This window comes from Podarcis gaigeae (assembly GCF_964106915.1).
Source record: "Podarcis gaigeae genome assembly, chromosome: 17".
NCBI lineage: Eukaryota > Metazoa > Chordata > Lepidosauria > Squamata > Lacertidae > Podarcis > Podarcis gaigeae.
Window position 1 is genome coordinate 9,532,682 of NC_139694.1, and position 23,080 is coordinate 9,555,761.

General features: G+C 43.9%; 1 protein-coding gene across 1 annotated transcript in view; it reads right to left on the reverse strand.

Annotated features, from left to right (window-relative positions):
* Window positions 1-2,434: 2,434 nt before the first annotated feature.
* The window catches only part of TRPV5 (transient receptor potential cation channel subfamily V member 5), a 39,319-nt gene continuing 18,673 nt past the window's right edge, over window positions 2,435-23,080 (reverse strand). The window contains exons 5-15 of the mRNA XM_083718864.1: window positions 22,801-22,899; window positions 21,404-21,579; window positions 20,543-20,689; window positions 13,716-13,928; window positions 12,570-12,656; window positions 11,355-11,431; window positions 10,396-10,561; window positions 9,576-9,642; window positions 8,354-8,622; window positions 7,555-7,661; window positions 2,435-6,734 (exon numbers count right to left, since the gene is read on the reverse strand). Coding sequence (XP_083574990.1) covers window positions 6,470-6,734; window positions 7,555-7,661; window positions 8,354-8,622; window positions 9,576-9,642; window positions 10,396-10,561; window positions 11,355-11,431; window positions 12,570-12,656; window positions 13,716-13,928; window positions 20,543-20,689; window positions 21,404-21,579; window positions 22,801-22,899 — 1,673 coding nt within the window. The 3' untranslated portion in view covers window positions 2,435-6,469. The remainder of the gene's footprint in view (window positions 6,735-7,554; window positions 7,662-8,353; window positions 8,623-9,575; window positions 9,643-10,395; window positions 10,562-11,354; window positions 11,432-12,569; window positions 12,657-13,715; window positions 13,929-20,542; window positions 20,690-21,403; window positions 21,580-22,800; window positions 22,900-23,080) is intronic.

A 23,080-nucleotide genomic window follows, 5' to 3' on the forward strand; every position in this document is an offset into this window, starting at 1 on the left:
GGAGATACCACAGTAGTAGATCTACCTTTACATCAGGGGGCTCCCCAATGGGCCTGGTGGGGCAGCTTTCTAGTTTGCAAATCTGCTTGCCATGAGTCCTGCAATATGTGCTCCTGGTTTGTGTAGCTCATTTCCAGCTGGCCTCAGAGGGCAGGGACTGACTCCAGCTACAAAGTCTGCTTTTGCTGCTCAGAATATCTAAAGACCATCAGGGTGGGGCATTGTTTAGGGCAGTGTTTCCCAACCTTGGGCCTCCAGCTGTTTTTGAACTACAATTCCCATCATCCCTGACCACTGGTCTTGCTAGCTAGGGATGATGGGAGTTGTAGTCCAAAAACAGCTGGAGGCCCAAGGTTGGGAAACACTGGTTTAGGGTTTGTTGCTGGGGCAAGATTTAGGCTCCATCTGCATTATACATTTAAAGTGGTATCCTGTTGATAACTGAGTTGGATTCAATCAAGTGCATATTTGAAAGTAAAACAACAACAACAACAACACCCTGTTAATATCCAAGTAGGAATAAAGGATTTATTTTCAATACAAAAATCGGATTTTGTTTTGTGCAACATAAAACAACATTCGTGCAAGTTTTCCAAGCAGAAAACGAAACTATGAAGGTGCTTCCAACACAATTTGAGGTCACTAGTTGATAAGGCAATTTTTGATACATACAAAATACAGATGAGTGCAGAAAACAATGGCTTTTTGATCCAAGTCAAGATTATTTCTGACAGATGTACACCACCACTTTGTGTCTGACAGGGATAATTTTATTGGAATGAAACAAAACAAATTTCCTTCCAGTAGCACCTTAAAGACCAACTAAGTTATTTCTTGGTATGAGCTTTCGTGTGCATGCACAGTATCTGAAGAAGTGTGCATGCACACGAAAGCTCATACCAAGAAATAACTTAGTTGGTCTTTAAGGTGCTACTGGAAGGAAATTTGTTTTGTTTTGACTATGGCAGACCAACACGGCTACCTATCTGTTTATTGGAATGGTTTCACAAGACTCTTTTGAGCGTTGCGAAATAGAAACAGCAGTGTTATCCCAGAGATAACTTTTCCCTCACAGAGGATCACCCTTCCATGTTTGTTATGCCACAGCTGCTGACTTCCCTGAGCAAAGCAAGTTCTTTTATCTCTTAAATATAAAATGAAGGGTAAAGCATTCACTCTGTAGTCACCAGCAAATAAGGTGGGCAGTTGCAGAAGTAGACAGGGCTTCTGCTGCTTCAATAGTTGTGCAGAAGACAGAATTTCAGCTGATGCACCTTGTAATGCAACTTACCTCTGCTGAATCCCCTCTTTTTCACAACTATTAAAAGGTGCAGAAGCCCTGTTCTCTGTTTCACATCTGACCATCTTATCTATAAAGGCATGGCAGTCCCGCTTGCAGAATGTTTATTAAAGAGGAACAAAGCCGAGTTTTCCGATTCCACAAAAGTGGATTAGAACGAGCTTGTTCTACAAGTTACAACACAAACATTTGCATAGTCACTATAAAAGCAATTGCATCATAAACAAAACATTGAAGGGAGAACAGGTTTATAAATGTGCAATTAATATAAAACTCGGCTTACGACCGATATTGGCTCAAAAAGGTGGCATAACACTCATACAGATGAATGCTACAAGCTTGTTTCGTGAGAGCTCAAAAGCACTGGGGATTTTCCATCTCTTAATAGTGGTTTTCGGAGCATGCCCTGACTTAATTGCAGGGCACAATTAATTGAAGGTTCTTAAACAGTTCACTGTGGGGGGTTTTGGCAACGGAGCAAAGAGTTTGAAAAATTGCTAATACATTTTGAGTCGCATTCTAAATATATCTAGATGGTGATAGGAATCTTACATTTTCTTAGATACATCTAAAGGATTGCTTTAATTCCCAGCTTGCTAATTCAGACAGGAAAATATTTTCATGTTACAAAATTGGAATTTGATTTTACTTTAATCTCCAAGTTTATTTTATTATTACCGAAATTGGGGTGGGGGTAGAATCCAATTACATTAATATGATACAGTGGTACCTCAGGTTAAGAACTTACCGTATTTTTCACTCTATAAGACGCACCAGGCCACAAGACACAACTAGTTTTTGGAGGAGGAAAATAAGAAAAAAAAATATTCTGAATCCCAGAAGCCAGAACAGCAAGAGGGATCACTGCGCAGCGAAAGCAGTGATGCCTCTTGCTGTTCTGGCTTCTGGGATAGCTGCACAGCCTGCATTCGCTCCATAAGACGCACACACATTTCCCCTTTCTTTTTAGGAGGGAAAAAATACGGTAGCAAAAAATACAGGAGCAAAAAATACGGTAATTCGTTCTGGAGGTCTGTTCTTAACCTAAAACTGTTCTTAACCTGAGGTACCACTTTAGCTAATGGGGCCTCCCACTGCTGCTGCTGCTGCTGCTGCTGCTGCTGCGCAATTCCTGTTCTCATCCTGAAGCAAAGTTCTTAACCCAAGGTAATATTTCTGGGTTAGCAGAGTCTGTAACCCGAGGTACCACTGCACAAGAGAATTAGAAAGTGCAATGCAAACAATAATAATCAAACCTGTAAATTAAAACAGCCAATCTCAACTCGCCTTGGCTCAGTTCCTTCCAGAGTCTGTATGTAAGCTTGAGAAACTGTGGGCACAGTACATCAAGTTATGTGAACCGATTTCAAGTGTGCCTGCATATAGACCTTAAGAGTGCAGTCCTATACATGTCTACTTAGAAGTGGTTTTTTTTTATAATATATTCCCTTTTGCCAGGGATCCCTGGGAATTCTAGTACATTTTAAGTGAGGCTATTGTTTGCTTTCAGAATCCTCGGCTCCTCTGCAAACTACAGTTCCCAAAATTTCTGGGAGAAAGCACAATAAACTGGTATAAGACTGATGCAGTTTGTAACGCAGATATATAACCTTACATTTCTGCATTTGTTAATCACTTTCCCCTAGCTTTTTAAAAAAGTGCAATATGCATTTTAGATCAAAGCTTCCAAAACCAAAATGTTTCATGGGCTTAGGATCCCTGTGCCAGTTTACACCAGCAGCAGAACCGTATGGTAACACTTTACCTGGACTGTGACACTTAAAACTGCAAGCCAAAGATCACATCGATCAGAATGCTTCCCTATGAAAAAGCCCCACTTCCAAAACCACGCACACAGAAAGTTAGTATGCCCAAGAAAAGCTTGAACTGCTAGCTTTCTATGGCCAGTGATATTCAGAGCCTGAAGTGGCAAGTTCCAGAAAGTAGCAACTATATCCCCATGATTCTTTTGATAAACTTGGCCCTACATTTTCGGCTTGTGTTTGAGATGTGAAACTTTGTACTTAATTGCCCACAGAATCCACTGCGGTCATCCTGGTAACCTATCATATCTTATGCATTTTCAGCACAGTCTTGGGCATATTTACTCAGAAGTATATCCCCTGTCCAATTGCAATCATTCCCAAATATGTATGCATGGAAATGCAGCTTTTCATCTGCTTGCCCCTTCACCAAGTCTTTTCCCACTCCAATTTTCCTGTTTCCAGACCAACAGCATCTTATATATTAGGATGAGTATGAATGCAAATTCAGTGTTTATTAAGGAAAAAATAAAAATAAAACTAAGTTTATAGTGCTGGGTGGAGGAAAGGGGTGTGTGTGTGTGTGTGTGTGTACATTTTGGGGAACTCTAAGCAGAGATGAGCCAATCACGGCATTCAACCAGCCTCAGTGGCATTTCATAGCTAAAGAGAAAGGCTTCTTTGGGAAAAATTGGAAAGGCGATTAACACACTCTCCTTCCCAAGTATTAAAACATAAATTACTGCCAACAATTCACAACCCATTGCCACCATAAGTTCTGCAGCTTTTAAGGTAAAGGTAAAGGGATCCCTGATAATTAAGTCCAGTCGCGAATGACTCTGGGGTTGCGGCGCTCATCTCGCTTTATTGGCCGAGGGAGCTGGCGTTTGTCCGCAGACAGTTTTTCCGGGTCATGTGGCCAGCATGACTAAGACGCTTCTGGCAAAGCCAGAGCAGTGCATGGAAATGCTTTTACCTATGTGCAAATCACACTTCTCATTTTCGCATAGTGCAAACTCCCCAAATGTTAGGGAGCAACTTCTGAAAATGGAAATGTGAGCAAGACCACCCAAAGCTAATTTGCTTCTTGACAGCAAATGAATGAACGTTTGCTCACCTTACCCTACAGAGAATCGGGACATTGGCCCATCTAGCACAATAGTGCATGCACTGACTGGCAGTGACTCTTCAAGGTTTTAGACAGGGGATGTTCCCAGACATACCTGGAGGTGTCAGGGATTGAACCTGGACCCTTTGGCATGCAATGTGTGTGTTACGGCCCTTCCTCAATCCTGCCTTCCTCCCACATGTCAGTGGCATAACTTAAGGCTTGTGTGGCATCTTCAAGATGTGCACTCCATTCAAGGTGAGAAATGGCCAAGCCTATTAGGCCCTGCATAAACTGTAGAATCAGCCCCCACTGCACTGGACAAAGCTGGAGAAGACTGGCAGTGATGGACAAGGCATTTTTCAGGGATGCTTCTACACCATTACTTTGCTTCTCAGTGAAGAAAATAAAAATAATCCTGGAACACAGTTTGGAATCTGCCCAGTTGAGGGAAAATATGGATAGAAAATGGAATTCAAGTTAGGAATGAAAATGGGGACGACGACAACCAAACCCTCAGAAACCCTGGTTGAAGCCACAGCCCAAACTAATTCCATGATAGGAACTGTCACAGTACAAAGCGTTTTTAGCAGTCAAGGTGCCTCAAAAATATTCTGTGCAAGTACATTTCCTTTGGCTAGCTGAGACCTCTCCTCACTGCTCTTGCTACAGAGGAATGTGGGTAACTTTCCACTGAGTTCTGCAGTTGGAGAGGCAGCAATCTTAAGTCACTCCTTCACTTTAAGTAATGACCGGTTCTTGTTTTCCTTCTGTAATGAAATTCAAAGTGATGATAAAGCTGGAGGGAGACTGTAGAAGCACCGGTCTCACTCTCACTGTTCTTGTGAAAAGATGAGTCTCCCTTCTAAGTTGTATCCTTCATGAAAGGCCATCTCAAGTTCAAAGTCCCGGAAGCATGAAAGCCCCCCTGAAACGTTTTACTAAGTTTGACTCTGCAGGTGTTTTTTTCTCTTCTTCTTCCTGAGCAGGAACTTCACAAGTTCACCTGACTGTAAAGACAAAGGCAAGGAGCCACTGATGGATGTGCAAAACTCATAATAAAAAATTGAGCTAGCTTGGCTATTTTATTTGAACTCCAGATCTACTTTAAGCAGAATTTGGGGATAACAGTTCTCAGAAGGGTCCAAGAGCTTTATGCACCTATATTCACCAGCAACCGCTATGCTATCTGGATTGCAATCTGTACACCCGGATCCTGCCTCACATTTGCTCTCCCCTCATAATCAGGCACCGTAAAATACTACTGTGGGTTATCAGCAAGACGGCACTTCCCCACAAACTATGTGCCCAAGAACTTGCAACAGCTGGTAAGACGGACACGACAGGCTTCCGTCTCCTTGCGCAAGGAGAAGTAGTGGCAGTTGTACGCGAACACAAATGAGTTCATAAACCTCTTTCCCTGACCCCCCCCCATCCCACCCCGCAATAGCGAATATTAGCAGGTCAATTCAGCCAAGGAAAAAATGGCCTTAATCCTGCTTTTTCAAGAACAGAGGAGTCCAATGACACGGCCCTAGAAAAGTTCAACCTGGGATAAAATCCAGCGTCACACATTTGGCTTAAAGTGCACATACTCAAAAAGCAGAACCCACTCTGTAGCAGTGTGCAAATGTACTTAGTTGAGATGATGTCCGTACTCTTTAAGGGTCCCTGGAATGCTGGCTAGCTGTCTGTTGACAGTCTGCTCAGTTGCTGTGTCAGATTTAGCCAGCTCTCTGAATTTAAATAATGTCCGCCCCCCCCTTCATATTAGATTTAAAATTTCCATAGTGCTGACTCTTCAGAGAATAGGGAAGTTTTTGTGGAATGTTGCCCGGGAACATGCTGAGAGATAGGAACTATTGATTGGGTCGTAACTGAACTCCCAATGAAAACCCCTTTGATGCAGGTAAAACTCTGGTGCTGTCCTTAGAATAATTTCTGCAGGGAGGAAATACACATCCCATGGTGCCTCGGGTCTGTTGCACTGAAGTGCAGAGGCAGCGCACTTGAGAGAGATGTGATGAACTCATGGGACGCTGCCACAAGATCGCAAGAACTGGGTGCCGTTGCGCTCAGCTCCTGCTTGCAGACTTCCAGTGGGAATCTGTGAGAACAGATCTGTTCTCCCACTGTGAGAACAGGATGCTGGACAAGATGAGCCTTTGGCCTGAACCAGCAGAACTCTTCTTATGTTCTTACAAAGCTGATAAAGCTGCCACAAGATCCCTCCAGCACCTTGAGAAATTAATGATGCATTGCAAAGCACCAGTAGTGTGCAGTCAGCAAAGCACCATCTCAGACATGGTAGACCTCTTCTTCCAAGGCGTGGTTCACTTCCCCGCGTAGGTGGCTGAAGGTGTTTTTCCGCAGGATTTGCCAACCGCGGTGGAAACTACTCTGGGTTGTGCTCCGCGAGACGGTTGGCGACGGTTCCTTGCGGAAAGGATCATCCAGCTCTAGCTTCCCGGATAACTTGTCCAGATCCTCTTTGTCTTGGCCCTTAAAGGCCTCTGCATAGCGAAGCATCTTCTGCTTGCTGGCATCCAAACGCTCTTCCACCCTGCGCGGATTAAAAACAATGAGGTGAAGGACTTTTCTCCAATGTCTACTACCAATAAGGCAAGCTTGGTGTTATCAGCAGCAAGCTCTAACCAAGAGAGCTGCAAGTCACTTAATGGTCTGACTTAGCTGCTTCCTATGTTGTCATTAGATAGAAGACAGATGATAGAGATAGATGATAGATTAGATAGATAGATAGATAGATAGATAGATAGATAGATGATAGATCAGGCTTCCTCAACCTTGGCCCTCCAGATGTTTTGAGACTACAATTCCCATCATCCCTGACCACTGGTCCTGCTAGCTAGGAATCATGGGAGTTGTAGGCCAAAAATATCTGGAGGGCCGAGGTTGAGGAAGCCTGTGATAGATAGATGATAGATAGAGAGATAGATGATTGATAGATAGATATAGATAGATGATAGATAGATAGATAGATAGATATAGATAGATAGATAGATAGATAGATAGATAGATAGATAGATGATAGATAGATAGATAGATAGATGATAGATCAGGCTTCCTCAACCTTGGCCCTCCAGATGTTTTGAGACTACAATTCCCATCATCCCTGACCACTGGTCCTGCTAGCTAGGAATCATGGGAGTTGTAGGCCAAAAATATCTGGAGGGCCGAGGTTGAGGAAGCCTGTGATAGATAGATGATAGATAGAGAGATAGATGATTGATAGATAGATATAGATAGATAGATGATTGATAGATAGATAGACAGATGACAGACAGACACACAGCTGCAATTGCTGTGCCATCAAATTCATTCATTCCTGCATGCAAATACAGCACTAGACAAAAGGGACTCACCTGAGAAACCACCTGTCCCCTAGTCCATACTCTCGTCCACAGATGCCAGAGCGAGGCCAGAGGCATCGTGGGAGTTTCCGCTCAAGCATGACTGTAGTGGCAACAACCTGAAGAAGAACAGAAGGTCAGGGGGCAATCCTTCAACTTGACAGGTTCGTATTCAGAAATCAATCTGTTTCAGATTATCTGAATTTTAAACTTTACTGGATGCAATTCAGATTAATAATGGAGAACAACTACTTTTTTTAAAAAATGAAGTGATATTTGAGGTAATATAAGGCTATAAGGTAACATCTATATCATAGCTAGAGAAGCAGCGGCAGACACTATCAATAGCTACAATTTTTACACACTCAATCTAGAGGAAGCCAGTTTCATGACTAAGGTCAGGCGTGCCAGCAGAGGGGCTGTGAGGCACTTTGCCTCCCCCCTGAAATTCTTAAGGAGGGAGCCAGGCCCCTCAATGTTGAGTGGTGGCATGGTGTGCCACGTGAGTGTGTCCCAAGATGTGGTGCATGACATCAGACGTCGGCCCCCTTCAATAGCAGGGCAAGTTGGCTCTTCGGATTGTGGCTTTCCTCCAATTACTTGACCAAGTGCAGACTGAAGTGCTGAGAATTCTTATTCAGAAATCCCCAGGCTGTCTACAGGACCAGAATTCCCAGGGTTCCTTGCCTGGGAGCCATGGAACTCAAACCAAACTGAAACTAGTGTAAATTGTGCAAGCAGAGGTGGCCTTTGTGGCACTTCTCATTCTCGTGTCACTAGAATCTCTGCCATGCTCACATTATGTTCTCACCTGTGCTCTCCAAAGCTCATCCCGTTCGCTGGCCACCCGCCAGTGGGTGTCGCCCATCATGGCAATAAGCAGGTTCAGCATGAGCAGAGTGGCAATGATCGCAAAAGCAAAGTACACTACGCTGAACATGAACGGTAGGTCCACTTCGTAGTTGGCAGGTCCGTCAATGATGGTCAGGAACAGTTCGAAGGTGCTGAAGAGAGACATGGGGTAGTTGTAGAAATGGCCCACACCATTCGGGTCCTCTGTCTGGAAGATGATGTAAAAGGCTGGTGGCAGAATGAAGGAAGGAAGGAAGGAAGGACACAAAGAGGGCTGGTCAATTACAGAAGATGTCAAGGGAAAGGGCACAGGGTGCATTCTATTAATAATAACAATATTAGTAACAATAGCAGCAATAATAATAATAAAAATAATAAAAATAACTGCCCTATACCCATAGATCTCAGAGCAGTTCACAACATAAAATCACAATACAAAAAACAGAAAATGCATAATAAAAACAAAGACAAAGACAACCCAGTAATCCCCCCTTCCACAACACGCTTTAAAAGGCCATCGGATGTAAACCAGCCAAAGGCCTGGTTAAAGAGGAATGTTTTTTCGCCTGGTGAACCTCTCTGGGGAGAGCATTCGACAAATGGGGAGCCACTGCAGAAAAGGCCCTTTCTTGTGTTACCACCCTCCTGGCTTCTCATGGAGGAGGCACACGAATAAGGGCCTCAGAGGATGATCTCAGGGTCTGGGTAGGTCCATACGGAGAGATGTGGTCCTTGGTGTATTGTGGTTCTGAGCCGTTTAAGGCTTTATGGGTCAAAACCAGCACTTTCCAGAATTGTGTACTTTCCAGTTTATGGGCTGCATGTACTGTCACTGAACCTACACTATTGAAGGCACCATGTCTTTTGCTTCTCTTTCCTAGCTTCCTTGCCTGTTGACTCCATGCCAATAGTACACAGTTCCCTGCTCTCTCAGGATGAGGCTCCACTCCAGCTCTTTCCCCCCCTCCTTTGGTCTTTGCTCAGTTCCATACTCCTTCCGCTCAGTTCTCTACATCCACCACTACATCCTTCCTGCAGATCTCTTCTTTTTAATCTAGCACTGCCTCTGTCTCTCTTCCCCTATCTTTGGAAGCTCAGTTCCTCTGAGCTCCATTCTTGCCTAGTAAAAACTGATATGAATCCCCACGGCCACTCAATGCACCCATCCGTTTCTGTCTCACCTGATGCAAAGCCAAGTATCACAACCGCCATTAGGCCACAGAAGCGTATAAGATCTCCAAAGATCATCTGAAGGAAGGAGAGAAATGAGATGTTGTGAAATCCAAGCTGTCCACAGCACAGTTATTTCCCACCCAATACATATCTAGTTTGGACAATTAAAGGTAGACTAGGTAGGTTCGCAGGCTGTAAAGGTAAAGGGAAAGGGACCCCTGACCATTAGGTCCAGTTGTGTCCGACTCTGGGGTTGTGGCGCTCATCTCGCTTTATTGGCCGAGGGAGCTGGCGTACAGTTTCCAGGTCATGTGGCCAGCATGACTAAGCCACTTCTGGTAAACCAGAGCAGCACACGGAAACACTGTTTACCTTCCCGCCAGAGCGGTACCTATTTATCTACTTGCCCTTTGATATGCTAGGTGGGCAGGAGCAGGGACCGAGCAATGGGAGCTCACCCCGTCGCGGGGATTCGAACCGCTGACCTTCTGATCGGCAAGCCCTAGGCTCTGTGGTTTAACCCACAGCGCCACCCGCGTCCCTTCACAGGCTGTAGCTATCCTCAAATGGCCAGCTCCAGATTGCTGGAACAGATAGGCCATTAGTCTGATTCAGCAAGGCAAATCTTAGGTGGCTTTGGAAAAAACCTGTTGGCATTTAAAGCATTTTGCTCCTGCTTTTGGAGTCTATTCCTGTCATGGCCAGCCATTTTAGTCCTTTCTACGCAACAGATTCTTCTGGAAGGAAGTTTAGATAGGAGGCAAATGGGAGACAGAATCTTGAATTCATGTATCTGTATTTGCAACAAGGCCAGGTGGCATTCCTCACCTTCTGTATCATAATTGTGAAGGGGCCAAGCATCTGAAACCCTCGAGCAAAATACATGATGTTGCACCAGCCCAGAACCAAGGCACAGGACATGGGTACCACCTCTCCATCGGTGCTTGTGAGTCGCATTACCATGGTCACCAGGATCAAACATGCATACACGATGCTGCGAAGGAAATGGTACGGTCAGGAATGTGGACACCTACAGGCGGTTATCCCGCTGTCAGGGATTGGCTGGATGAGAAAGCTTGGAGCTGTCCACCCAAGAGCTCCCCAAGGAGGGCACAGAAGAAGACAACTTAGATCCCAGATCCTGGTAGTGGAACACTGAAGAGCAATCTGCAGAAGGGACAAGCTGGGAGGTGCTAGAAGCAGGAGATTGAGCAATCAAGAGGGGCAAGAGAAGGAGAGCCTTCCAGGAAAGGCTTAGAAGCTGAGAGTCACAATGTGAGTGCAGACTCAGGCACAGAGGAATCAGAAGAATCCTGTCCCACTCCTGCTGGCTAGTCTCCCCCTCTGACATCTTGATCAAGGAGAATGATGCACATGGCTGAGCAATGGGCCAGACAAGCCCAGAGGAGGAGCTTGCCCCCTTGACGCAGCCTTCGTCTGCTTGGGAGGGATCTAGCGTGAAAAGATAGAAGGGGAAAGAATGGAGGTAGATTTTACTCTAGGGAAAACCCAGCGAACAACCTAGAGGCTATCGCTGCGTCCTCTTGAGAGACTAGCTTCTCTCGAAATTCTTCAGAACTACCAGCTGAGGAATAAAACTGACTAATTCACTCACATTTTGACTTCAGGCAGAAAATGTTAGTTGTGACTCTCTGAGAGAGATTTCCAAAGAAAGAGATCTGGGATAGAAGAAGCCCATAAAAGAGGTGGGTAGATGGGGAATAAGAGACAGAGAGCAGGTTAGTAAAGGAGGGTTTTTTATGAGTTTTGGAGATGTAGAGACTCACATGATGATGTGGAAAGGTCCTCCCAGGATGGTTCGTCCAAAATACTTAGTGGCTCCAACTCTTAGAATATCTGGAATCTGAAACAATTGCACCACTTAGAAAGGAACAGCTGTTTTTCACCCAGAGCTGGAGCTACTTGTGCCCTCATAGCTATTTGGTCTAGCCCAGCAGCCTACCCTCATTATGATTACTTTTTTATTATGCTGCCTATTATTATGCTTTATGTTATGTAATTATTATTATGCTGCGTAAAATGTGTTCTTAATGTTGTACAATGTCCTGGGATCTTTTGGTAAACGATGGTATATAACAACAACACCTTGGGCTTTTCTGTCTCCTAGGTACCAGTTTAAGGGTCTAAGGGGTATTAGGGAGGAGATTAAGATCTGTTGTGGAAGTGATATGCTCCCCAAAATAAGTAATTTTAAAATATAAGCTTCCCCGAGTCTATTGAATAAAGTCAAGCATAGATCATGTGGATAGTAGTGGCAAGGTAGAATCTACTCCAGAGATTTGGGGTGTATTGGCCAAACACTTCCAAGCAGGCAGCATAAATACCACAAACTATATTTGACTCAATGCATAAAATCAACAACAAGCTGGATTGCCTTCTTTCACTCTGCAAGATAGGTAGCTGCTGATTATAGTAATCAAGTCATGTATAGTTTGCACTGTTGTTTGCTACTAGTTGGAAGTGCTTGGCCAAACTACAGTGCCCATGGTTTTCTGGAGGAAATGTTGACAACTGAACTGGCTTCAAAATTTTGTAATCACCACCCCCATCGTTCAGCCCGGACACTGAGATCCAGCGCCAAGGGCCTTCTGGCGCTTCCCTCATTGTGAGAAGTGAGATAACAGGGAAACAGACAGAGGGCCTTCTCGGTGGTGGCGCCCACCCTGTGGAACATCCTCCCTTCAGATGTGAAGGAAATAAGCAGTTATCCTATCTTTAAAAGACATCTGAAGGCAGCCCTGTTTAGGGAAGTTTTTAATATTTAATGCTGTATTATTTTTAACATTTGATTGGGAGCAGCCCAGAGTGGCTGGGGAGACTCAGCCAGATGGGCGGGGTATAAATAATAAATTATTATCATCATCATCATCAAGATATGCTCTATTAAAGCACAACAGTTCAGCGCCGACCCAAATGGAAGATGGAGCTCCTGGACTGGTTTTGGTTTCGTTTGAACAATAGCTGTTGCTGGTTTTCCTCACCTCTAGGAGCAAAATTGCCATGGCTCCTATCACAGTGATCAGCTCCCCCACCAGCCTGAGATGATCTTCATATGTCTGATAGGACTCCTAAAAACAGAGAAGAAAGGACGACTGGTTAGTGAACAAATAAGGAGATGAGAAAGCCCTGAAAAAGCGACACGTTGAACTTGGGAAGGCTCGACCCGTGATTTCCCCCCATTGCTTCTAGGCATCTTAAAAAATGGGGTTTTGTTTTTTACACTGCTTTGTATTCATATTCTTCTGTTTTCTTTCTGTTCTTGTTTCAGCTTTGAAAGTTCATAAATGTTGTTTACTTTGCACTTTGCAGGCACAATTAATAACTTTAAAAAGACCACAGCCAATAAACTTTTACATGGATAAATACATAGCTGGAATGCACCCGGGTTTCCTGGATTATCTCTTTGCCTTCTCCAAACTCTCCCTATGGCGATAGATGCAATCAACTCACTGAGATGGAAGAGTGGATTGCTGCCATTTCAGGCTGCACGTGGGGAGATGCAATTTTTCAAAATGTTGAACTTCAGGGAGAAAGGTTCCAGCCTAGCTGTGTCTCTGCTATGGTAGTTATTTTAAGTATTAAAAGGTAAAGGACCCCTAACAGTTAAGTCCACTTGCGATTGACTCTGGGGTTGCGGCGCTCAACGTTTGTCCGCAGACAGTTTTTCTGGGTTATGTGGCCAGCATGACTAAGCAAAACCAGAACAGCGCACGGAAATGCCATTTACCTTCCTGCTGGAACGGTACCTATTTATCTACTTGCACTTTGACATGCTTTCGAACTGCTATGTTGGCAGGAGCTGGGACAGAGCAACGGGAGCTCACCCGCCAACCTTCTGATTGGCAAGCCTTAGGGCTCAATGGTTTAGACCACAGCACCACCCGCGTCCCTTTATTTTAAGTATGGATGTATTCAAAAGTGAGATACAGCTTTCCCCACCTGCAATCTTAAGTGGTATAAAGCCCTTTTAATCCTTTTAGGGTTTTACTATTTGTTCCTGCCTCGTTTTGCAACATGCATGGATTCACTGAGAAACGTGGACCAATAGAACAGGCCTGTTTATTTATATAAGAGGCTATTAACAAAAATAATTGAATTTTAACAGGAGGAAACACACACATACACACCTGCAGCGTTTTCTGCACAGCAATGGTCATGTCCCGCTCATCTGTTTGATTTTCTGACCGTGATTTCAGAGGTCTGTAAATGCAGGACATGGTGAAGCAGATAATGTACAGGACATAAAATAATGCCAGGAAGCAGAAGTATGGGCGCCCATAAGTGTTCCACTTCAGACTCACAAGCTCCTTAACTGGCGTGATGTCTAGGATGCGACGAGCCTGTTGGGAAGAAGCAGAGATTGACTTTAGCTCCAAAAGACATTTCTTACTGGGACACAGTTTGAAGGGAGGATGGAAGAAACACATTTCAACAAAAAATGTATCTCCACAAAGCTCTCTCTCTCTCTCCTTCTCTCTCTCTCTCTCTCTCTCTCTCTCTCTCTCATTTCCATACCAAGTGAGAGCGAATTCTTAGAGGAGAATGAGTGCAGATCTCTGCAAACATTTGGCAGGGCTGCTTTCCAAAGCATGAACAAAAGGGTTAGACTGCTTATCTGTCGTGAACAAGGATGGAGGAGAAATAGGATTCAGTTCGCATTTAAAGCTGAATCTCTCAAATCTGTACTTTCTGAAACCATGTACAAACCAAAACACAGTTACAGATAGGTAGCCGTGTTGGTCTGCCATAGTCAAAACAAAACAAAATTCCTTCCAGTAGCACCTTAAAGACCAACTACGTTAGTTCTTGGTATGAGCTTTCGTGTGCATGCACACTTCTTCAGATACACTGAAACAGAAGTATCCAGACCCTTCTATATAGTGAGAAGGTGGGGAGGGGTATTACTCAGAAGGGTGGTGGGAATGGGTGATTGGCAGATAGCTGTGATGAGCCTGTTGACGACTCTTAACGACTGCAATAGGTCTTACAGGAAAAAGCAAGGGGTGAGAAGGTGAAAAATGGCTTTGTCATGTATAATGAGATAAGAAACCAAAACACAGTCGTCTTTGAAATTCCACACTGATCTGAATTTTGCGATGGACTTCTCCAACCAACAGTTGTTTACAAAAATGCATGCATCAGGGGGACATTTAAAAAATTAAGACACTAGTGAAAGTTAACATACAGAAAATGCATTCACTCAGGGGAAATAGCTTGCGAAAAGGTGTACACAAGTCAAAACTGCATATAGAAATGCGTTTATTAGGAGAAATTCACCCTAAAATGCTGATGATTTTCAAACTGCTGCAAAACATAAGAAAACTGATTTTTAGCTTGGGCAAATGAGAAACTAGGAAAATTTAAATGGACAGTTCTTTCCATCCCTAGTCTTGAGTGGTTGTGTGTATATGTCCTGGTGCAACAGAGAGCAGATTAGATGGCTGTAGGTAGAGGTGGGGGGGGGGCACAGATATGAAGAGCTCTGCCTTTTTCTGCTTAAAGGGGAAGCTCTCTGCCACAACACCTAGACGGTGTTATTCTTTGCCCTTCACAACACTCAAATTACAATATTTCCACATCCGTGCCCCTTGCTCCCTTTACTGCCTCCCTTGACTCTGGTATATTTCACCACTTTACTGTCTTAGGTTTTACATGGTAAGTTATTTAAAGCAGGAAGATCCCATTTATTTATGTTACACTGTTGCTGCAGAAGTAGCAGAGAAAATGATGATTATAATGAGGTAGTAGTAGCTAAAATGTTGGCAGGGCAACAACATAAGGAACCAATGGCACAGTCCACCCGGAAACCCTCCTCTCCATGCTCCCTTGAGATGAATGGGAGCTGAGCAACAGCACCGGCACCAATTGCACCTCAAAGGCAGCTGAGAAACTTGGCAAGCTTCTGCCGGAGTTCAGATATGTGGAAATGCATTTCCTTCCCTCCCACAACGGGGCATATTTCTGCGATGCGCAAGCGATTCTGTTTCTGCAGCCCACAAACTGCCCTGAGGAGGGAAATCTGTCGACTACTGTGACTCAAGCAATCTGCGGTGGGGAGAAGCCATGCCTTACAGGGCCTCTTCCCAAATGCCTGTAGAGCTGCTAGGGGAAGGGGAAAACTGCAAGGGAGTCTCGCGCTTCTATTCGCTTTCCCTGAAGAAGCAGAGGAGGCGAAATAGGGCCCTGCCCTCACTTTCTCTGTCAGTCATGAAAGCTTGGGGGCAGGGGGAGGCACACTCCACTGGCCAGATAGTGACAGGATTTGTCCTTTGGGAATGTCTACAGACATCATATAATAATAAGGCAAGATGTTTATTGGGTTTGCAGACCTTACGAAGGAAATGCTTTTGCCCAGTATAGCAATTAATCCCCATAATGGGTGTGGGTTTGTTTATATGGCATACCTTCCTACATTTCTCTGATGAGAATAGAGATGTCCTATTCCATCATCATCATCATCATCAATACCCCACCCATCTGACTGGGTTGCCCCAACCACTCTGGGCAGCTTCCAACAGATATAAAAGCATAATACAGTGGTACCTCGAGTTACATACACTTCAGGTTACATACGCTTCAGGTTACAGACTCCGCTAACCCAGAAATAGTGCTTCAGGTTAAGAACTTTGCTTCAGGATAAGAACAGAAATTGTGCTCCGGCGGCGCGGCAGCAGCAGGAGGCCCCATTAGCTAAAGTGGTGCTTCAGGTTATGAACAGTTTCAGGTTAAGTACAGACCTCCGGAACGAATTAAGTACTTAACCCGAGGTACCACTGTAAAACATTTTTTAAAAACTGGGCTGTCTTCAAAGGGCTCAAGGGTTTGGAAAACTCTATACCTTCCAACATTTCCCCAATGAAAATGGAGATGTCTTGAGGAAAAGCGGGACATTCCGGGATCAATCAGAAACTGGGACTGCTTCGGTAAATCTGGTACTGTCCCTGGAAAATAGGGACGCTTGGAGGGTCTGGTGTTGGGGAGGGGGGCAAGGTTAAACTCAGGGTGCAGCTTAGGATTGGTCCTATCAAGCAGGAGATCTGGATGAGAACAGACCTTTATTTTCTACTGCACGTCTCTTGGCTTAGTCCTGATACATATCCTGGAGGAAGCATCTACAAAAGGGTGACAACAGTTTTCTGGTGGGCCAAGAAAGTGAACAAGAGTGGCAAGAGATTTTTAAAAAGGTGGGGGAGAGATAAAGGGTCATAGGTCAGGGCTAGGGAGCCTGTGGTCCTTTGGGTGTTGCTAGCCTCCAAATCCCACCATCCCTAAGCATTAGAATTGCTGGCTGGGTCCGAAGGGAGCTGGAATGCAACAACATCTGGAAGGCCACAGGTTCCTCATCCAGGGAAAAGAGGCCTTCAATGGCAAACATGCTGCTGTGAACAGAAGGCGCATAAAGTTAGCAATAAAAGGGAGGATGGAACACAGAGGTGGGGAAGTTTGCTCACCAGGCTGCGAAGGCAATCTTTTTTTTATTGGAGTTTTAACAGCCAGCATAAATGCAACTTTGCTTATCTGAAACCGCCACCCAAGATTTACAATAATATAGGTGCCAAAAAGGTAGAACAGGGGAGGGAAAGTGGAAAATGTTTACAGAACAATGTGGAAAATAGGATTATAGCTTCTCGTGACTTCTGCTAGCAACTGATGTCATTAATAGATAGGCCCAAAAAGTTGTACGACACATACTTCAATGGGGATGCCAGATAATACCTTCGTTATGTGCTGGTGCTTGCAAGAGATCTGCTACCTTGCCATGAGAAATTAATTTAATAAAAGAGAGGCAACCTAGGACAGGGGCAGGTAGATTGGAGAGAGGGAGGGTGGAAGCAGGCACTCCCACATGGCAGTTTACTGCTAAGTGTTCCTAATCCAAGCACGTTTTGTGCAAAACCATCAGTCCAACTGGCTATATCCTATGCACAAGATCAGTATCCCTTTGTTGTTGGATACTGTGCATGTTTTGTGCAGCTTCCACAGGACGTCATCCTTATCAAAATGCCATGTCATATCATCTCCACCATTTAATCTGGATTTATACTGTTTGCAGGGATTAAATAGGGAAACAAAGTCCAAAATCATGTGGCAGGGACTCCAGTTTACTGTTAAAACATGAAATTGTGCTGATGTGTATGCAGTATAGGCCATCCATTACCCATGGGTGGTATCTAGGATTTGCAATTTATGCTCAGAGGCAAATCCTATAAATGAAGTATGAAGCAGCAGAGGGTGCATGGGGGTTTTAATTACTGTATTTTTTGCGCTATAAGACGCACCAGACCATAAGACACACCTAGTTTTTGGAGGAGGAAAACAAGAAAAAAAATCTCAGAAGCCAGAACAACAAGAGGGATCTCTGTGCAGCAGAAGCAGCGATCCCTCTTGCTGTTCTGGCTTCTGGGATAGCTGTGCAGCCTGCATTCGCTCCATAAGACGCACACACATTTCCCCTTACTTTTTAGGAGGGAAAAAGTGAGTCTTATAGAGCAAAAAATATGGTACTCTCTAGGGCTAGTTATAGCTCTAAATGCATAGGAGATCTGAAACAAACCTATAATGAAAAAGAAAGGGAAAGAAGGACGACATTGTGCAAGCCAGAGCGGCGTGCTGCAATGTTGGGTGTAGTGTTGGGTGTAGTCAAAGACCGAGGCTGCATATGTGAATGTGCTTCCAACCACGTTCCATAGTGCCATTTCATGTTTACGATAGTACAAAGAGGTCAAAAAAAGAAACTAAGGTACGGTGACGTCAAATGTCCCAAATCATACAGGCGAGCTGGTTGATAACAGTTGCTGCCACAAAGCCATTTAACTGGCCTATTGTCCGTGGAGTATTTCCCATGTAATAAACAAGCCATAGAATTTAATGGGAAGACTGCCAAGCAGCATATGGAACTTTCACAGCAGGGTTTGCAGAGTCTTAACAGGCAAACCATTTGTTTTTCGGGGGCAACAGAGCTGCATTGCCAAAGTTCAAACCTGGGAAATTTGGACTACAAAGCATGTACTGTATCACTGAGCTGCAGTCTTAAGCAGTTGCAGTTTGCCAAGGTCATAATACACACACACACACACTTTTTTCAAATGGGGTTTTCAGTAAATCAGTGGTCAAGGCTTCAGAATAATTGGCTATTCTCAATGGCGTTGCAGCTTGGGAGCCCTTGTTATTACTGTGTTTTCAGGCTCCGAGGCCAAATCGAAGGCGCTGCCTCTGACCAAACCGGTGCTTCTGCTTCTGAATTTTACTCATGGGAAGATTCTGGATCATATGAAAAGTGACAGTCTAGCCCTAGCAGCCACCCTAGCCCTGTTGCAGCTTCCCAACAGCCTATACTGAATGATGGGCATCCTGGGGGAAAAGGAAAGTTGCAGTATCTAGTGGGGTTCTTAGGAGGGCCAGAGGGGTAGAAGCAGTTTGCAGTGGGAGGAGGAAAACAAACAGGAAAAGAAAGGACTAATGAAGCTAAATTGCCCAAGTTTCATGAGGCTAGACGTGTGTGCATTAAGGCTTCATTATCCCACCGAATCCACTGCAATTACTAATGCAAGCATTTGAGGCAGCTTCTTGGATCTTTAAAAATATTCCACAATGCAACTTACATTTTGAAATAGATTGCAAAGCCCCAGAATACACAACCGCCATTCCCTTCCTAATGAAGGCTGGAAGCCAATAGGGGACACAGGGCCAGCTTGCTACAGGCTGAAGGCTACTGTGCAGAGGCTACTCCTGCTGGATACTCCTGTAATCCTTAGAGGTACTTGAGACCTTTCAAAACAGACTTTTTTTCTTTTGACTTGAAGAAAGCACTGAACTTTGCTATGATATCTCTAGAATTCTGTTCTGAGAGGAAAAGCAACGTAAAGCAAGGAAGCATGCCTAAGTGTTTGAAAAAGAACTCTGCATGCCGTGCCGAATTGGCAAATTTAACGATGGAAATTAAGAGATCAAGAAGAGGCAGACTTTAAGGAGGAGTGGAAACCTTTTGCTAAATATTTAAAGAATTGTTGTGAACATGTAAAAATGCAGGTAGGATTTTAATGAAGAGCAGCAGTTGAATACTTGTTGGAGAATGGTGTGGAAAAGATAAGGTACAGAATATTAATAATATGGAGCAATTTTAGAAATTATGGAGGAAACCATGGAGGGGGTAGAGGGGAAGTCGAATGTGAAACAAACGTGTATCTGGAAAGTACAGTGGTACCTTGGTTCCTGAACAGCTTGGCTCCCGAACACTGCAAACCCAGAGGTGTTCCTGTTTGCAAATGTTTTTTGGAAGACGAATGTCCAATGTGGCTTCCAATTGAGTGCAGGAAGCTCCTGCAGCCAATCGGTAGCTGTGCCTTGGTTTTCAAACAGTTTTGGGATTCAAACGGATTCCCAGAACGGATTAAGTTCGAGAACCAAGGTACCACTGTATGTATTAATTTGTAAACTTTTGAAATTCAGAAATATATATATATTAAAGAGCTCTGCATGCCGGTAACACATAATTCTGTCCTTTCCCAAGTTGGTATTTCTGGACGTTAAAAAAACATCTCCATCAATACATACTGCTCAAACCTTGTAATGCTTTGGTAGCCAATATTGTGCGTATTACAGCCTAATTAATTTCACTGAGAAAACAGAAAAGTGCACAGGCCATTTAGCCTGGAAAGCTACACTGTCACCTGCAGCTTCAGCAATGTTCCAACGGACAGCTTGTGTATTTGCAGCGCAAGGCTGCATTCTCTCACTCTGTCCCACAAAGTTGAAGTCCGTGATGCAAATCCTGTTCTGGAATCCCACCACTTTTTCTCCTTCTTCCTTTCATCAGCTGGCCAAGGAAGTCCTAAACACTGTGGATTGTACGAACAGCTGGGATAAGGACCACTCAGATTGCTCCTTCCATAATACCAGCACAAGTCCTCTTTTCCACAAAGACCCAAAAAAAAGTATCTGAGTTCCACAGTACCTCTCTTCTCTTAGTTGAGACAATAAGCTCTAGAAAAGGCTGGTCTTCGTTCCAGGAGTCTATTTCCGTTAAGTCGTAGAAAATGTTGTTAATGGGCCCAAAGGACCACATCACGTGCTTTCGCTTCTGCATAAGGTGCTGGAACATCTGAAGAAAGACAGCAAAGGTTACAGAAAATCCAAAACTTGGTGTTGGACTGTTTGGGTCGGGGGGCAGAGCTTATTGTTGTCATTTGGGTGAAAATTCATTGACCCCAAAACCTACTTAATTTGCACTTCCTGAAACAATATTCGAACAGATGAAACCTAGCTACCTTTGAAATTTTTGTACTTGTTCACCTAATTGGGCATGAGCAAACCTGGAAGCCAAGCCCGGTGCATAATTAATCTACTGCATACATTTCCGAATAGTCGTTGAGAGCCAGTGTGGTGTAGTGGTTAAGAGCGGTAGTCTCATAATCTGGGGAACCGGGTTCGTGTCTCCGCTCCTCCACCTGCAGCTGCTGGGTGACCTTGGGCTAGTCACACTTCTTTGAAGTCTCTCAGCCCCACTCACCTCACAGAGTGTTTGTTGTGGGGGAGGAAGGGAAAGGAGAATGTTAGCCGCTTTGAGACTCCTTAAAGGGAGTGAAAGGCGGGATATCAAATCCAAACCCTTGTTTTGGCAATGATCTTGTTTACCAATCCAGTTTTGCAAACTGGAGTGAGGTAGGAAAGGGGATCCGCAAATCACTAGAATTTATTGGTTGTGCAAATAATTTTTCTACATGTGGCCACAAGTTTGAATTTCCATTTGCTTTAAAATAACTTGTTTTCCCCTTCAAGGTGTCTCCCACGTTGATTAGTCGGACTGTGTGCTCACCACAGTGTTGCCCTCGACTCCAGCCAGTTTGAATGGAGTGAGGCCTTCGTGGTTTTGGATCAAGTCGAAAGGTCCCAGGCCAGCCTCTCGTTTGTCATAGGCAAGCAGCAGGCTGTACATCTGGCAGGCAAAGGTCCTGTTGGGTTGAAGCACCAGGACATGAAGAACAGTGTTACCTGAAATGGAAACAGCATAAGAGAACCATATTCAGGGAATCGAAGTTACAAAACACAGCAGGTGAGTGGTAATGCTTACTGTGCTAATATCAGATTATTTAATAAAGTGAAAGCTCTGCTCAGGAGTGATCAGTAGATTTAAACCAATGGAAGTACCGTATTTTTTCGATCTATAAGACGCACCAGACCATAAGATGCATCTAGTTTTTGGAGGAGGAAAACAAGAAAAAAATTATTCTGAATCCCAGAAGCCAGAACAGCAAGAGGGCAGTGAAAGCAGCAATCCCTCTTGCTGTTCTGGCTTCTGGGATAGCTGTGCAGCCTGCATTCGCTCCAGACATGCACAGACATTTCCCCTTACTTTTTAGGAGGGAAAAGGTGAGTCTTATAGAGCAAAAAATACGGGATTTGATTAAATCAATGTTAAACTGATGGGGCCAATTTTAAAGATTATGGTTGAGCACTGAGCACCACCTGGCATTTTTTTTGAGGCTGTTTCAGCTGTGGGATGTCACAGGCAATGAAAAATAATGCATTAAAAATGTCCTTTTTAAGAAAGAATAGAAACTAGAATTAAAATTGTAAAGAAAAACCCACTTCATAAACAAGATAAATTTCACCTGTAGCATCCTTTGTCTAATAATGGGCTATTGGTCATTCGTCACACACTTGTAATTAGTTCAGTGATCGAGCAAATATACACATATAAAATTACCACCCCCTCAGTATATGAACACTTTTGTGATATGCTGCTTTATTTTATTTATTTAATTACATTTCTATTCTGCCCTTCATCCAAGACTCATAGGGCGGTTTACATTATTAAAACACAAAAATACAGAACATAGTAACAAACGAAAACAATTACCCCCCCCCCCCGTTTAAAATGTCATAGATTGATTAATCAGCTTAAGGCTAATTAGTATTGAGGGGCTGGTATGTAAATATAATTGCCTGAGCCATGAATCAGTTTAAAGCATGCAATCATTATAGCAATGCATGTCTTAATCTAATAACAACTTTCTTTCTTAGACAAGGAATGGCGCAGGTGTGATTTGTCCGGCTTATGGGTGCATTTGCAGCAAGATGATATTTAATTAGATGTCTTCCACCTCAAATTTCAACTCATTGGCTTCTACCATGGTCAACCCAGAAAAAAATATTTGCCCTATTTTACTACAAAGAAGAAATTAATTCTCCTTCTGACTGCAGGTCTCTTACCTAGAGAATCTTGTGCCCTTATATCGGCTCCATTTTCCACCAAGAGGCTGACAATTTCCTCATTTCCTGTGCAGGCGGCAAAGGATAAAATATGCTCCCCTGAAGAGGAATACATGGGACAAAACAGGATTAAAACAGGACCCAAGCCTTTGGAGGGGGAGGGGATATTTCTCTGAAGTTTAGTAATTAAGGCTACAACATTTGGCTGGCTCGTTGGTTGAACCAGCGTTTGACAACCTGGTGCCCTCCAGATGATTTGACTATAGTTCCCATCACCCTC